Source organism: Aptenodytes patagonicus, chromosome 3 (genome assembly GCF_965638725.1).
Source record: "Aptenodytes patagonicus chromosome 3, bAptPat1.pri.cur, whole genome shotgun sequence".
Taxonomy (NCBI): Eukaryota; Metazoa; Chordata; class Aves; order Sphenisciformes; family Spheniscidae; genus Aptenodytes; species Aptenodytes patagonicus.
This window is the reverse complement of record NC_134951.1, coordinates 27,781,322-27,799,704: the sequence shown is the minus strand read 5'-3', so window position 1 is coordinate 27,799,704 and position 18,383 is coordinate 27,781,322. Positions and strand designations below refer to the sequence as shown.

The following is an 18,383-nucleotide window of genomic DNA, read 5'->3' as shown; positions in this document are numbered from 1 at the left end:
CTGTCCGCAGAGGCACTCGGAACAGAGGAGCCTACAGAATCCACGCATCTGCACTGGTAGCACAGCTCCTGCTGACTACACCAGAGCTAGCTCAGGCACGCTCACCCACACTGCATGCACATCTTTTAATGGCACTGTAACATGATCAGCTTCGCCTGGAGATTAGAAAATATCTTTCCACTTCCTCCAAGTGAATAATGATCATTCAACTTTTAGGTCCAAAGGTCCTCAACAAATAAATAAAAGCAAGATGACTGTTATTAGGGAAGTACTTTATTATAAAAACCCAAAGATTTCACAAGATGAACACTTACACAAGTAATAAAAATGTAGAAAACATTCCCTGTATTTATAAATATTGCGTTTTCTTAGAAATTTTATTCACAGCTCCTTTTTTTGTGGAATCCAAACTAGGCTTGTTTCCTTAAAACCATATGGAAGCTCTTGAGTTAGCTCACAGCTGAAAAATGTAGTTTTCCATGGGACATATTGTATGCTGAGTGATTGAATCTAAAAGAAATAAAAAACCCAGGATTAAGATAAAATGCACAAGAAACAGATTATAAAGCAACAATGTACTTCAGAGCAATTTCTGGTATAGAACAGTTTGGTGGAGCTGAGAACCTAGAGAGAGAAGGACCCTAAAAAAAAAAGCAGTCAAATGATAATACCGCAAGAACTTATCATTTATTTAAGTTTAGAAAAGGTGCCGCATTATCTACCTATATGCTTTTTATTGTAGTCAGCCTTGAGTGAATTAATTGGCAGTCAGTTTTAACAGCAGAAAGCAGATAGCCACAACCAACTGGATTGCAACAGTGAAGTGTCAAAGATAAGACAAAACTTCAGATCTGATTTGATTTATTTGATTAAGATGGCAATTTATAGGTGACACTGTTCATACTATTATGTAAACAGTTGCTGAGAAAGGGGCTGAGCTTCAAAGGCATGTATCCTTCCCTTAAAGTATCATATAGAAATACTTCTTTTTTCCGAGTTTTGATGATTCATCATTTAAAATCCATTAGCCAGAGCTTGCATAACTGTGCCTCGTGAGCAGGACATAACAATTAGAAAAGGCACCATCAGACTGCAAAAGAGAACTGAGAAATTTGTAACGGGCACAAAGAATTCGGAATCCTCTTTCATTAGCAGTCGGATACACAATTCCTTCAGCCCACCGATGGGCTGAGCGTGGCCTGTCCAGCTGCAGTAAGCTCATGAGATAGTGGACCTGGGGTGAGGCAGAACTCCATCAGACCAGGAAAAGAGTGGGACGTGCCACATGAGTTGCATGCCACTTTAGATCATTACCTTTGTTCATCTGGAATTTGTGACTGGAGTACCACTATGTGAAACTTCTGTGTTTAATTTACTACTCATATTTTTAGTCTTGCACAAACCTCATCTGGTCACTTTGAAGCCAGAGAAAGGCACAATAAACTCTGCCTCCTTCTTATGCCTCTCTCTCAAATCTTCACAATTTTATCTTACACTTTAGGAAAGCGTCAAATAACATTTGCATTTAGATGAGTATTTTTCCCTTATGGCTCACTTTTCCTTTCTTCTTTAGTGGTATTTTCTTTCAGGTTTGAAGTCATTATGATCTGATAGCGTTATCGGTTGAGAGATTGGGACTTGCTTGGCTAGTCTCGTATAACATCAACTCATGTAGTACATTTATTGCTAGAGTCTGAGTGAGGCACTATCTAGAGGAGTCTGACATAGTGTATGACGAAAATGTAATCTTATTTTTTCTAGTATGCAAAAGGTCCCTTTTTGGAAAATACCCTTATCTTGTCTGAAGAAGGAAGAGTGTCAGGCTGGAAGCTGAGAATCCTACATAGATTATCAAAAGCTCTTCTTTGAGCGTGAGGATATTGCAATTTTACATCTGATTCCCTGCAAACAGGTAACCGTTAGAACTGTGGTGTCCTTAATGGAAAAGCGATGGACTAGCAACTCTTAGAAACTTAACAACAGATTTTAAAAAGAAACTTTTTGCAAGTTGTACATCTTTCAGATATATAATTCAGGACAGATTATCAGAGGGTGCCAATTACCATATTTCAGTAGTGCTGTGCCAGTTTTTACCAGTTAAAAATCTTTCTTACTACATCTAAGTACATGCGATTTTAAAAAGCAATTATCCTACAGGGGTTTCCCCATAATTTAGTTTGCTCTAAATGAAACAATCATACAAAAGATAAATTTGAAAATCTTTGGCTGAAATTACAACGGTGAGTACCAGGACCATCATAAAGCAGTCTTAGTTGTAAGAGAAAGTCCTCACCATGGAGACAACCTTCCTGAAAACCTAACTGTAGCAGTCTGTTCCATTTTCTTCCCTCCATAACCTCAGTTTAGTGAACTATTTACAGTCAATTTTTGAATACATATTCCACAATATTTTATATGAGTTGAAATTTAGTGTCTTACCTAATACCCATTTTTCTGATAAACTTTTTATTTCCCGGTACTTCTTTCCTGGGTTTTTTCCTATACAGATTTTTGCCTGACGTAAGACTTTACATATTTTCCCTCCTGACAGCTGTATAAGTTCAATTAGTTTTTTGCAGGGTGGCTGACTGGTAGGAGATACAAACATGACAGGCTGGTTTGAAAAGAGATTCTGCTGGTATTTTCCTGTTGATAGGTGACGCTGAAGTCTGCAGATCTGTATTTGAGGAAACAAGGAAATTAATTAACCAATGTGTTGCATTTCCACTCAAAGTAAAACTAATCCTTGTCTTCGTTAATTCAGAAAAAAATAATTATAGTATATGAGGATGAACTTTACTTTTTCAGGTGTATCAGAAACTCTTGGGTAAACTATACAAAGAGTTTGCTGCACTTGATAAATACAGTTCCCAAACCAGAGTTGGGACTATTTCGTTATAGGTCAGACGGTTCACCTATAAAACTTAAAGTACTTGACAGTATTACTTCTCACCATAATCTTACATTCTTACATTTATAACACTGGCCATCACACAGAAATATTAAAGGATATTAAATAATTATAGTCTTGCAGTACAAATACAAACCATGAAAGCCTTTACAATATATAGTGCTTATCAGTTTGTATCAGGGAGCTTTACAAACATATCTGATTCAAGGTTTAAACTACTTTAGGACCTCTTTTTCCCTCCTGTGCTCCACAGATACGAACTGCGTTTTGTCTCAGGTGTATGAAGTGACACAAATGTACCAGAACTCAGAGCAAACCATTTCATGTAAACTCTTTTGTCTCTACAGAAACAAAAAAAGTCCGTTGTGAATGCTGTGCAGCCTGTAACACTTGATCATTATAATAAAAACCTGCTTGATCTATATGAGGCAAATTTTCTTCTCTGTATATACCAAGCAGGACAGTGGTTCAGCAATTAAAGCTATCTCCTTTAGCTAGAATGTGCATAAAAGCAGTGCATACAAGTGTACACACCACGGTATGCAATATAAAGTTTTCATACTAAAATAAAAAAAAGAAAGCAAGATTGTATTTCTTAGTGAGAGGTTGCCATTGGCCTGCCAAATTAATGTATGTAACATGTCTGATTCTGTATCTCTTGTCAAAGTTTGGAAAATTTATAATGAGACTGGACTTAATAGTAAGATGAGAACAAAAATAAATGTTTCATATTATGCGATGCTTGGAATTTTTCATACAGATGATCAACACGAGCACATTACATAGAGAAAAGGTCGCTCTGTATATATCTGGTTTATATGAGACGGCTGAATGTGGAACTGTGGTCGGTGAGGAGGTGTAACTGGAACAGTGGAAGAAGTTACTTGTTGAGTGGATTCCTTCCTCCAGTCCTCGCACAAACCTGCTGTGAAACCATAGGCACTTAAGAATTTAACTCCATAATCTATGTGCTTGGCAGATGTGCAGCCAAAGTAAGAGTCTTCACCTGGTTTACAGGGGTTTATAAAGCCGAACAGTTCCATGGCATGTTCACATATCCCTAGATAAAAGTCAAAATGAATTCCCTTAGCACTTCTGATCAATTAGCTAGATGAAGCACCCACAAAGCGTGAAGCCCATGCTAACAGGAGACTTCATAGCTCAGTGGTTCTGTGCCACTGTCCTCTGCTATTCTTGGACAAGTCAATCCCAATCTGAATTTTGAGATCTCCTCCATCAATAAATAATCCAACTTTCTGTGATTGTTAATTCCTTGGCTGCTCTCCCGATTCTTTGTGTTCTGAGTTCAGCAAGTTATAAAGACAGTGACTGCTATGGATGAAGCAGGCCAAAAAGACTCAAGCACAATCCAAGAAATACACTTTATTTTCTATTCTTCTGTGAACTTAGGTTTATGAATGACATGGCACCTAGTCCTGTCTCATGGAAGTCAAACAGCTGCTAAATAATTTTCAGTATCAAAGCAGAGTTATATTGCAGATTTTGGAGGAACCAAGCTCAGTGAATATATCTGATGGCCCTTCCTGTACATAAGTTGGCACCCAATACTTTACACATGTGCAGAAGATCTGGTTTTGGACTCGGTAGGGTACTGCCTACCTCCATCTGAGCAGAATGCTCTTCTATGAATACCTGTCTGCTGGGCATCTTGATGTCATGAAATACAGAGAACTAATCATTGTATGGTATCAGATTTGGAATTTGCTAAGAGTATCACTAGCTGATGGCTCTTGTAAGGCTTTGAGGCCACGATCAGTGTCTTAAAATGGGACTAGCTCAAGAACATAAACCACTTTGCAATCTCTGATGTACAGAGCAGTGTCGTGATTTTGGTATTACTAGGACTGCAATAATTCATTTTAATGAATTAAAAAACTGCAATTAAGAAACCACAAAAGTGCTTGTGGTAAGCAAGGTCAACAAATTAAAGAATGCACTATAGTGAAAAGTAACAATCCCTTCACATCAGCCTCAGAACAGCCTCATGACAGATGCAATGCTATCTTAGTTGATCTGACACAGAGCTCTCTGGAATTGTTTATTGGGACAAATCAGCTGCAACTGATAGAAGACAGACAATTACCAAGAGACTTTAATGCTAGTTTATCTAAAATAAATCAGATTTAACTTGGAAAGGCAGAAGTTACACTGTTTTTGTCAACCTGGAACTCTTAAGATTTTAAAGATGAAAATTACTAGGATTGAGAAGCTGTTATCTTAAACATGCAATAGGACTTGTGTTAGATAGAAGGCACCAAATATAAATTGTTGCAACCTGCTATTTCACATATGTTAGGGAATATGATTTAAAAGGGCTAATTGTATTCCCACTTCCTCAAACATTTCCCCTGAAAGGATTAATTTGCTGCCACTGTAATGAAAACTCATTCATATGATACATCTTCATATAGAAAGAACTGTTAGATTAAATTAATATTAAAAGCAAATGTGTACACAGCTAACCATCAAATCAGGAAATCCAAATTTTGAGCACCCTCCTCACCTGATGTCCACAAATAGCATGCTTTATAAGTTTAGTACGTATTAAAGGAACCCAGGAAAGTGAAACGCTGACATGCTATAGAGAGGATTTTCTTAAACTGCCTTTAAAATTCCAGCTGTGTGTATTATCAGTGCATTTGAGAGGAGGACATGGTAAGAACACAGTACATCTCGGTGGCATCGTCAACGGAAAGCTTCTGCATGGAATGTCATCTTTACGTTTCCTTCGTCTGGATCACCACCACCACCACCACAGCTTTCCTGACTGTGCTTGGATTTGCTCAAGTGCACTGGGTTCACGCACTGGTCTTAGAGCTAGGGAAATCATAGCATTAACGTTCAGAGCTCAGAGAGTAGTCTGAAAGGTTAACTTTGCTTTCTGGACCACTAACCTGAAAGAAACGCCACTAGCCAGTTGCTGAAAAGGCAGCTAGCTGACCACACAGGGTTTGGCAGTGGGATGAGAGGGCACAATCTAGCTCTTACCCCTGAATTGACTCAGCTGCCTTTGCAACATCAAAGCCTTCGCGGCACTCCAGGGGTGTTCCCAGCCCTTTGAAACCATACACATTTCGCGTAAGCTTTTACAAATAAATGAGTAATTCCTCAGCAGAGACCAAGCCTGGGAAAATATCAGACCCCAAAAGTGACTATTTCCACAAATTGTGTATGTATCAGGCGGTAGTTACGGTTATAATTGTGTCAGTCCCTATCATAACAGACAGCACCAATTTTCCTTTCTAATTACATTCGTTAGCAGATGGACAGAAAAACAAAATGTTATAAAAGCATCTATTTACTCTTTTTGGTAAGATCCTAAGTGTTAACCTCATTCTTTCACTAGCTGGATGAACAGCAGGAAGATGCCTCTTGTATGCGTGCATTTCTCATAAATGTACCATTAATTTAGATGTTTGTTTGAACCGAAGTTTTGAAAGGAAAAAAAAAAAATCATTCTTGACAGAAGTAAAACTTAAGGAAAATGTATGATAAAGAAATAGAGCCTTTCTTCATTATAAAAAACCCCCACAAAAAATATTTCACCAACTATTGTCCCTCCTGTGACTGATTTTCAATCCCCACAAGCCAAAAAAGCATATATTATAAAAAGCCCCAAACTTCGCAGCTTTGCCTAGAACTTTAGGAAAATAGCTCCTGCTGGGTGGGGTGCGGGAACAAACACAAAACCCCATAAAAGTCCAAGGATGTGATCTTTTCATGAGGCTCAGGAGATAGCCATCCAGTCCCACAAAGGTATTATCTCTGAGCCGATACCTGAATTCATGCAATAGAAAATGTAAGAAAATAATTCTTCTGGATGTACTTGGAAATTTTTCAGCGTTGAAACTGCTAATGTCCTATATACAGCACACAATTTTCAGTGTACTTCCAGAAAATAGCACATGAAGAAATTTCCAGTCTAAAATGCTATTAGAATAATAATACTTCACAAAATCTAAATGGACAATATGGTTATGAGTTATTACAATTAATATAAATTGTATTTGTAGGCTAGGATTGAAAATGTGAAGTCCTGGCTTCAAAAATATATACAATGTAGCCATCTGTAATAATTATACGTCTGAAAATTTGTGCATGCATTACACAATCAATGTATGCATTATGGTAAATCTTTATTCTTAATTTCAATTATTCACCAGAGAGAAATAAATCTACTAAAATAAACTTATGATTTATTTTATCATTACTATTTGAGTACATACCATTTAATATAGGATTGGAAACCTTACCAACACCTATTTGAAAAGGCTATTTTTAACGAAGTATTTACTGAACTTACGGAAAGCTGTAATTATATCTTGGTTACTGTTACTTGCAAAAACAATAAATACATTTTAGTAAATGCAAGCAGCAGAAGATAAAATTGCAGAGATAAGTTCAAAGAGAGAAGATTGTATATTTTATATCTATCCAAAGACCAAGTATTATTTCATTTGAAGTTGATGAGAAATTGCTCCTTTTCACTAAAAAGAGAAGGATCTGACTGTTGAAGTCTTATGCATTAGCTCACTGCTCTGCAACTATTATATTGCAGAAAAGCATAAAATTGATAAAACCAAAAAACCAGACTTTATGGTTTGATAATGTACAAATTTAACAAAAAGAGACACATAAAATAGCATATTCATTTAATATAGTTGGGTGATGTTGCTGGGGAAATACTAAGCTCTAAGATTTTAATATTCGTATGATTTCAGTATGGATATATATATGGTATATATACCATATAGGCCAAGTAATGTTTACATTTTCAGTTACTGTAATTCTGTACAAAGACCTCGTGAAGAATGCACTCAAAGCTACAACACCGTTAGGAAACATTACACTTGCATGGTTATATGCATTTTCAGACAGTCCATCATTTAGTAAAAACTTGAAAGAAAAACACATATGTGGAACCCCATGTACATGTAAAGATCAAGGGCTCACACCCATCCACACAAGTGGAGCATCAGTCTGCTTCTGATAAAAAGGAGCGTGTTGCAGCGTGCAGACTTCTGGAAGTACAGTTATCCTGCAGTGAGGAATTTGCAGAATCTGCAGGACCCTACAGGGATCAAGGAAGTTTGTGTTAACAATGCAGTACTCCTGCAGGACAAAAAAGAAATGCTCTCTTTTTCACCTTTCTAAATATCAGGTTTGATAGGAGAATAGAAGTAACTAACCAAACAGCGACTCTATTTTTGTAGGAACAATGTGTGACATATATTTTCTACTTAAATCAAAAGCTCATCATTTTAGTTTGATTTCTTATAATTTATTTTAGCAGTTTGCTGACATTTTTTTAACACATTGAGAATCCTAAAATTGAAATAGTATTCACTAAAAGCTTTAAAAATTACACTGAAATGCTGTACTAGATAAATAAATTGGTGCTCTCCAGTATAAAAGAGCATGTTAAGAGCTGGAAACAACTTCCTTCAGCAAGCTGTTTCACAAAGCAACAGATCCTCAGCTTTGAAGAATCTTATCTAAGTTAATGGAACATCATACCGATGCAGGACCCCAACTGGTTCAAGCTGTCCTACCACGCTATTAGCTCAACAGCACCCAGAACCTTATTTCACTCTTTGGCATGAAATGCATTTGTTATTGCTAGGGATGTTTTTCATTCTCAGAGCAAAACTCAACTTGCAACATTCATGTACATTATTTACACATATTGCATCCCTATTTCTGAATATTTATTGAAACAATGTTTTCCCATTGGTTAGCAATATCATTTGGCTAAAATAGAAGCTCCCTTTCTGTCAAATTAGAGAAGCGTAAGCCTTCAGACAGACAAGTGAGAACGTACTTTTTGAACGCTTGATAAGGCTACATCAGCACCCCAGCACATGCCCACAAATGGAGATTTTCGTACAGACAAACTTGGTATACGTTTGTGCGGTAGAAGACAAATGGTGCACTGAGCCGGGAGCCAGAAGCAGAGGGAGATAGAGTGGAAAATTTGGTCCAGAAAAAGGAAACTTTCAATGTCTGGTCTTGAAAAATAAAAAGGAAAGTAAAAGAAGGAGAAATGGCATAGAGTCAAGACTATACTATCTGGAAAATTCTTCAGAAAACAGTTTCTTCCCCTCCTCTGTATAGTCCTTCATGTAAGTGTTTCCTGGCCAAGATGAGGGTGAAGGGAAGAACGCTTGAATCCAGACAATTTAGCTGATATTGTTTCTTTCCACAGCATGTTGGCAGACAACCTTGCTTCTCTCAAATCCCATAGACTGATAAGAAAAGTTAATTTCACCAATTTATTCTCTGAAAGACTGAGTCCCAGTGGGAATACTGTATGAAAATGTTTGGCAAATAAATCTACTGTTTGGCGGATATTCAAAATTATACTGGGAGATGTTTGAACCATTTTTTCCGGCATAGCAATTTTTTACAGGAAAAAAGATAACAAATTCACTTATTTTTAGTTTAATTTCCTTGTTTTCCAGAGGTAGAACTATTTTTAAATACTATGTAATATCAACATTATCAACGATAGATTAATAAAAAACAAATTCGGGTAAAACAATAAGTCTTTTCCCTTTGGCGGATAAGTATGACTTCTAAATCAAGGAGCTGTATTTCCAATATACATGACTTAAAACCACTCTGCTAAGATTGTAAGATCTGGTCACTTTGCCATAACTGTAAAGATTCTGAATTAAATATATTTGCATTTGGTTTCAACACAAACCAATTCTTTTTGAAATTTAAAAAATCCTTTCATTACAGATTAGCTAATGAAGGAAGCATTTTTTCAGGATTAGAAATTTAAACCTTGCTTCAGAAATACCTCAAGAGCTTGTCCATCCTTGTTTTTGTCTTACCTCAAGAGAATTAAACCCAAGTGACTACCAGGCAGTGATAAGACTGCAAATTGCAATTGCAAATTTATGTCAAAATTCTGCAAATAATTACCAATTATAATTGGGAGGTGTTTTCCTCACCCGAATATCAGTAAAGCAGCACTGCGCCATGCATCTCTCCGAAGCGGTATACGAGTGTGGCACATACAACTCTGTGCCCTGCATCACTGGCGTACCATGAGGGTTACATATACTACATGTGACAAGCCCCCAAGAATCCCAGTAAAATTCGAAGACAGCAATTCTCCACCTCCATACACAATCTAGTCCAGTGCTTATCTTCTCTTGCAGTTAGAAAGCTTTTCTTAATAATATAACCAAATTGCCTCTGCTGCATTTTGAGCCCGTTACTTCTTGTCCTAGTGCCAAGGGACACGGAAAACAATTTATTCTCTTCCTATTTGCAACAACCTTTTAAATATTTGAAGACTGTTATCATGTCTCCCCTCAGTCTTCTATTCTCTAGACTAAACAAACACAGTTCTTCCAGTCTTTGCTCATGGGTCATATTTTGTAGACCTCTGATCATTTTGTTATTCTCCCCTGGATTCCCTCCAATGGATCCACATCTTTCCTGAAGTGCAGTGCCCAAAGCTAGACACAGTACTCCAGCTCAGGCCCCACCACTGCTCTGCACGCTGCAAACAATTCATGTCTCTTATGTATAGCATTCCTGTTAACACATCCTAGTACGCCTGCTTCTTTTATCAGAGTATGACATAGGTGACATACTGTTTCGGATCCTCTAAAATACTCAGTTGCCCTTTTGGCAGAAATAGCGCATTGTCAATCTCATCTTGTGTTTCTGCAGGTGATTATTTCTCCCTACTTTGCACTTGTCCTTACTGAACTCCATCATACCTATTTCTGATCACTCCTTATATCTCTCATGGTTATTTTAATTCCAGTCTGTTGTGGTTTAACCCCGGTAGGCAGCTAAGCACCGCACAGCCGCTTGCTCCCCCCCACCTCAGTGGGATGGAGGGGAGAGTCAGAAAGGAGAAAGCTCATGGGTTGAGATGAAGACAGCTTGGTAATTAAAAAATGGACAGAGTCAATCTACAGTTCCACTACTTTAGGTCACGGTTAATCAGATTTTCCAGCCTGGTAGCTTAGCAAAATCCTAGACAACAAATGCAGTATATGGATGGGATAGTTGTACGTTTTATGCCAATGATTCCTACGTGTGCGTAGGAATTCCTAGGTGTGATGGCCTCGTTACGTGTATGACAAAGCTGATTTGAGCATATACAGATCATCTGTGCAGCAGATCTACGTGAGCCATGTTGAATCCACCATTTTGTAACTGGCTCTATTGGTGGGACTCTCCATCTAACTCAGTTTTTAAAGTTCATATGTCTCAAAATGAAAAATAAATGAAGTAAAATCAGAAATCTTTTCCCTTAACTCAGCTGACAGTTGAACAAACACAGTTGAGCCAACGTACAAACCAAGAAAATCTCAGCCTCCAAATAATTTGCTTTAGACAATTATCTGTGACTTTAAAAGCTATGCAATACGCACATGGACATGTTTTTCCTCACAGCTGACAAAGATCTATTCTTGCTGGATATATCCTCACAAGACCTTCAGCAGAAAAGATACTTACATTCTCACTGGTTTAGTTCAAGCTGGGAGTGCACTTTTGAAACTAATCTCTTGGTCATTTCTATTGAGCGTACTTTTGTTTCCCACTGTGGAGCAGCCATCAAGGGCACAGACTGTACTCCTTTTGGATGAAATACAGCCAGAAGATGTGCTCAGTTCAGGGGAGCAGACGGGAACGATCCCAGAGCCCCGAAGCATGTGTTGTGTGCATGGTGCTCTCGGCACTAGCTCATGCACTCTGCAGATCCCTTTCCATTCATCTGCATTACTGGCTTATGGACGCAGGCACAAGTGAGCATGAAGTCACTTCTGGCAGATGTAATGGGGTAGTGATATAGGTATGGCATGCTTCTTTCAAATAGAATTATTACATGCACAAAAATAATGACCTCAACTAAATTTAGCCTATTTTTTTAATGATAACAGTTGCAACTTGCCCTTATTGTTATCTCATAGTTCATTCTCACATGGCAACAGGAAGGAGGAACATTAGTTGCATCTTGGCATTTATCCCCTCATATTCCAACCATTTACCCGTATTTTATATATAGTATCCTCTAGGCTTACTGAACTCTCCCAACCCACATAAGGCCAATTGTTTGTTGGGTTTTTTTTTAAACAGACTAGTACCTATTGCATGAGACCAGTACCTAATCTATGAATAGGTGATTAATTTCAGCGGAGTAGCTTAAGGAATGAAGTATTAATGAAGTAAATCCAATGTTTAATCATATGGGAATAAACACATCTGCATATACGTGGACTGAAATAATACATTTCCAGCTAAGTATATTTCACTGGTGAAAGGCTGCACTGAAACAGAAATTCCACGACCTAATAATGTGCTGCAGTTCATGGAAAATAACTTGATATTCCCCATGGTTAAATACTACATATAATGAAGATACAAGGCATGGAAGCCCAGTATTTGCATAAAATACATTAAAAATTATAACCTCATTTCAGCTACCTTAGACTTTTTAGATACTGAATCATTTTGGACAGTCCAACTTTCTTTTTTAATCAACACAGGATATTGTGCAGTGAGCTTCAAGAATGACATTTGTTTTGCTGGCTTAGGGATGTGGGGAATCCTTCCATTCGCCTTTAACAGTAAATGATAAATCCAGTGCTGTCAACAGATTTGCTATACCTGGCAAAGTGCAGATGAATAATGCTTTGATAAATAAAAGGGCTTTCTATTCCAGTAATAACAAAATGAGTGATCTTGTTGAAAGGAAAAAAGCCTGGCAGATGTGAAGGGTTACACAGATGCTCCCAAAAGGCTCTTTCCCCAAACAGTTGTATTAACCCACAATAAAAGTAATCATAACGTTAAAAGAATTCCTAGTTTTATCTTTAAAATAGGAATATGATGTGAGTCCTTTTGCTCTACCTCAACAGACTGAAATGATTTAAGCGAAGGCAGCGTACATTCTTCTCTCTACTCTTTAGTTTTAGCTGAATGCCATTGCAACGCCCAGCAGTAACTCAGTGTGTGCCAAACATGAATATTTTTAAGCGTCATTTGAGTTTTAAAGGCTACAGTAAGTGATGGGAACACAATTGTCTTGGGAATCTACAAATAACTTTAAAAAAGCTCATAAATCTGGCTTTCATGGTTTGGTTTTCAACAGCTTTATGAAGTATGTCAAAGCTTGAACACAGTGAGTTCGTTTTCCTTCAAATTTCTTAGGATTGACTTTTCTCAATCTTTTTTTGATATGCTGCAGCGAGACAAATAAAACAGACTTGGCTTTAAAAAAACAGGCATCAGCAAATTACTTTTTTAAAAAGTTGCTTTGTTCTTTTAATTTTTTTTTAGTATCAACAGAGGAAAAAAGTACCCTCTAAGTAGGACAGCCTAAAGTATTCCCTCATCAACAAAAATATAAAATGCTTTTGTTCAGCACCCAATGTATTACAACATAACAGACCACATATTAATGAAAAAGTAAGGTATAATTAAAAGCTGTTTTTTTCTTAAATCGTTTAAAAAAGATGCATGGTAATGACTGAGCACAGCAGAAACCCTGAGAGTTGCATTCAGAAGTTATATGTAATCCTCCGTACTTACAGTGAAACACATGCACTACAACGATAAGTAGCAGGGAATGCTTGGTTTTTAAAATACAAACTAAAGAGTCAGTTGAAATTACATCGATATTCAACAGCGAAAAATCCTTAACATTGTCTGAGAACTACTGAAATAAGCCCACTGAAAGAGATTACCTGGCATCACTCAACTGGACGCCACTGCTGTGGAATGCCGCCAACTGCAAAACTAGACCAGGTTCAGGTTGCTTTCAGAACCTCCTGATAGAACTACTACCACAATCACTTCTGGTCTACAATTTCCCTGATTAGTACTCCTTGGCAGCAATACTTCTTTATGTGTAATAACATCTCTTCTTCACTTAATTTATGTCACAAATTGGAAGAAAAGATCCCATAGGAAGTATGGAAAGCAAAGACATTTAATCCTTCAGCACTAAGAATAGCAAGTAGAGCTGCCAGCACACACAGCAAAAAAACCCAAGTGTTTAAATGTTTGACCAGGTGCTTTTTGTCAATCGTGTTTTTAAATAACAATTACTCAAGAAAAGTTTCTCTGAGAGCACCGCTTTCTTCATAGGTGCTAAACAAAGGACACGATCAGCATTTTCTATTTGACGATTCTTTTCATGAACTCTTGTACTTTTTAGCATGACGATAATGTAAGATTACAGAAGAAAGAATGTTGACTACATTGTGACAGCAAGCTGGGATGGTCTTCTGTATAGCTGAGGGAGAACTATTTATGTTGTGAATACAGAGTAATTTTAAAGCTATGAAAGTTGCTAGGGTAAAGGCACAGTACCTGACACCAAATTTATTCTCTCTGCTCTTCTGCTTTCTTTTTTTTTTTTTTTTTAACCAGAGAATTTTTCAAGTTAATGGCAAGCCTTTGAAATGGCTTTATTTTAACAAAGTGAAAAAATAATTCACAAACCACAATGATAAGTTGTGCATGGTACCAGATGATGCCCCTCTAAAAATAACTGGTTCCAGTATCTGTTTTGAGGAGTTGACGCTTATCAGCTTGTGAGCTGATACACCAAACACATTTACAGAATATTACCTCACTGCTTTCTTCTCAAGAGTCTACAGGAGGCAAAGTAGACACTGTGTCAGTAACCTTATCAAATGCTGGAGGAAAACAAAAGTCTAGCATTGGATCTCAGTTGTTGCTGCAAGTAAGAAGAAGCCATTTTAGAACATAAGTCTCATTTAGAATATAATCTTACTCATGATTAGGATTTCAAATGCATTTGGGATTTCGAGATGTGATAACTTTTCCACTTTTTTCTTTTCTATCACTTATTTCTAATTTAATTTTTTTCAGTTACAAAGATAACGGAGCAATATTCATTTGACTTATCTGATATTTGCATTTGGTCTTGCAGGAACTATCTTGATGAAGATAAAATAAATGTGTGACTTTACAGGTGGGGCTATTAAAGTGCAAATCTAAAGTGGCAGGAAGATTCACTGAGAAGTGAATCATGGATTCACAGAAAAGTCCACTTCTGTTTACTGCAAATGTAATGATGATCTTGTTAAAAACTTTTTTTTAAAAAAACATTGTTATAAATTCCATCTGGAATTTGGTTTTGTTTTAAGATCACCAGCTATGACATGGTTAAATACAGAGAATTAGGCAGACTTATTATGGTAGTGGACTTTCAGCGACTTCTCATGCTAGCTGGGTAAAGTTTGTAGGGTCAAACTGCTGACCCTGTCCTCCTTTCTGAGTTCCTTTCCTATATTCCGACTGCTCTTCATCTAGGTACGATGCAGGACAGAGAGGCTACTACTTTTTAGCCTATCTGGATTTTACCTGAAGTGCTTTAGTGAGAGCAGAAAGCCTTTTCATGAGGTTGTCATTGCATAAGCAAGCAGTTGCAATTCGAAAACCAAAGGATACGCAGCAAGTATTGCATATAAAATATGAGCAACTGGGTATTTGAGCTTAGATGCAGGATAAATATTCTGAAGCACAGAAACAGTTGTGGTCTTCAAGCAAAATTACTAGTTATTCTCTAGTCAAACAACTGGATAGCTTAGATAAAATGCAAATGCTCAGTAACTCCTCTCCTACACACTAGTTTTCTAGTGAAAGTCTGTAAATAAATATTTACCATCTCTGGCTCTGTCCGAATCCAGAATTCCCACTAAAATCAGTGGGAATAAGGTGGGCATATCAGGAATACAGCTTTAGCCCTATAACAATACAAACTACCATGATGTAACAGAAGGTACTGGTTGTGTGCATACGTACTATACTAAACTATATACACTACTCAGAGGATGGGGAAAAAAGAATCTAATCTAGCTAGCCCTGCATAAGGGCAAAGGTTTAAAAATGTCCTGCACACTCACTGGATCATGTGTCTGTTTTTATTTTGAAATTATATTCACTTTAAAATTTAGGAGCTGACACGATAGTTCTAATGCTACCCATGGAATTTTTTCTTAAAATGACATTGATTAAAGTGCTAATGCACTTATCCTTATGCTATGGACCAGTACTGGGTACTGGTACTACAAAGCCATCGTTGCTCAGACCGCTGGTGGGGGAAAGGAGAACTCGCTGCACAACACTGGAGTACTCCTGGGGTTAAACAGAGGAACAGTAATGACGGGATTTGGAGGGAATTCAATAAAATCCTTCTCATTCAAAGAAGGCCAGTGTCATACAGACCTTTGAAAGAGGGCAAAAGCTAAGTCTTCTACAGAGAAGATACACACACAAACTCCCAGGTGCCTTTTAAAGATATGACAGATAAACAAAACTGCATGGTATCATCATGCTCTGCTCTGCTGTATAACAGACCTATTATTACAAACAAGCAGGACAATTAAAAAATAAATAATCCAATACTAAACTTAAAACAGTAGTTTTACCATCACGTTATCACAGGTGATTACTTCTATGGCTTGCAGTAAAGCTGAAATCAGGTATGAGATGACTAGAAGGAGGAAAAAAATCAGAGTACTTTGATTAAGCAAGCCTTACGTTATTTCATAAATGTAATACATCAGGTTTCTTTTGCTCATTAAAAGCTGAATATATTCACTCGGACACACTCCGGTTGTGCCAACATGATATACTCACAAAGCATGCACATCAGGGTGACAGCTAAAAAGCAACAGAGAGCTTTGCACATAATCTAAAACTAAATCTGTATGTAATTTCCTTCCCTTTGTTAATTGAAGATTAAAACTAAATCAAGGGGAAACCTTCTATGAGACTACTTCCAACAACAGATGACTCAACTAGCACCTGAGAATTTGTTGTGCTTGTGTGTACTGAGGTTCTGAACTTCCTGTTTCAATAAAATACCAAACAAGTTGTGTTTCCTTTACAAATAAGCTATTACATCAAGCCCTGTTCCTATAATTTCAGTTTTTGTCCGCATTCCAACATTTTCTTTGGCAAATGTAGAAACATTCTAATTAAAAAGAGAAAAACAAGCACCATTCATCATGGTAAGAATGAATGCTCAAGATCCTTACTGGTTACTTTGTTCATTCAGTTTAATTTGGCTTTTGAAGTGCATTTAATTATGGCATGCAGTTCTCTGAGATGAAACACAGGTAACAGGCTTTTCACTAATAGTGTCTCATAAAAGCTATTAAAGGTAATAATCAATTCCCCTAATGCCATACAAACATAATACCATCTGTGTGAAGGGATTCAAAAACATTTTTAGAACACCAGAATACTTGAAATACACTATTCTGCAGCAAAATTCACCTACTATTATAACTTGCTAGATCCTTTAACATATAATTTGAAAATCTTTTTTTTTTTAATGGAAATGATCCTGTGTTTTCCTCAGCATGATCTATAAGATCAGAGTAATAAGAATCCTTTACAATCCTTTACAATGCCCTCTTTCCTTAATTTTTACAGTTTTTGCTAATGTTTAGATTACAGATGAAAGACCTCTGTCTACTTCATTTGCAATTACCATGAGAAAGACAACTTCCCACAAAAAGTTAAACACCAGACCTGCAAACACAACATAACATAATTGTCTGGTTAAGTACAATGCAGCCTATATATTACAACATATGTGGTTACTTTCCTAAATTTATTTAACTGCAGAATTGGAAGTGCTGATTCACCAAGGCAGAAGTTCAAACTTAAAATGACATTATAACAGGAGTTATAATTAACCAAACAAATGCCATTTTGGATAAGTACATTCACTATTACTAAAAGGTGTCCATGTGCACATTATATCTTTGTGGAGAGCACTGCTTGTTTTGCTTATAAACCAAAGGTAAGTTGTCCGGCAAATGCAGTTAAAACCCCAGTTGGCTGCTCAGGGATGTGTTCTAGACAAATCTGGAATGCAGTAGAAGAAACTTGCACTGTAAATGGTTGAAGCCAGTAGAGGATGCTGAAGACTTCTGATCACAGAAATAGCCACTACCACATCTGCAACATCCTCCAAAGACAGCATGAAAATAGATATAGTCCAGTTAATCCTGAAAGAAAATCCTACATTTGAGAAATGATCTCATCAACCTCCAGAAAAAACAGAAAAACCCAAGAAAAAACATTGTCTAATCGCATGTCAGATGAACCAATGTATCTCCTTCAGGCATCTCCTACCTAAGCAACAACCAGCCCAATCCACAGAGCACAGAGAATATGACAGGATCACACTACGCTACTGCTTCGAGAAGGCACATCTTTTGTTTTATAAGCATGTGCTGAGCCACACCAAAAGCTCAATGGGATGGGACAAACAGAGCTTTCCATTATTTATGCCGTTCCTATTTTATAGTTTTTCTTCTAAGCCACAATCAACTCAACTACGTAATTTCAAATGATAAAGTTTTATGCAAAACGTCTTAATCGACATACACGTTTTTCTACCTCCTTCATGTTAGACTAAACCCAGAATTTC

At 37.1% G+C, this 18,383-nt stretch overlaps 1 protein-coding gene across 1 annotated transcript in view; it reads right to left on the bottom strand.

Annotated features, from left to right (window-relative positions):
- Positions 1–279: 279 nt before the first annotated feature.
- Positions 280–18,383, bottom strand: part of MCPH1 (microcephalin 1) — a 142,447-nt gene continuing 124,343 nt past the window's right edge. Inside the window, exons 13-14 of the mRNA XM_076335437.1 lie at positions 2,440–2,677; positions 280–510 (exon numbers count right to left, since the gene is read on the bottom strand). Coding sequence (XP_076191552.1) covers positions 455–510; positions 2,440–2,677 — 294 coding nt within the window. The 3' untranslated portion in view covers positions 280–454. The remainder of the gene's footprint in view (positions 511–2,439; positions 2,678–18,383) is intronic.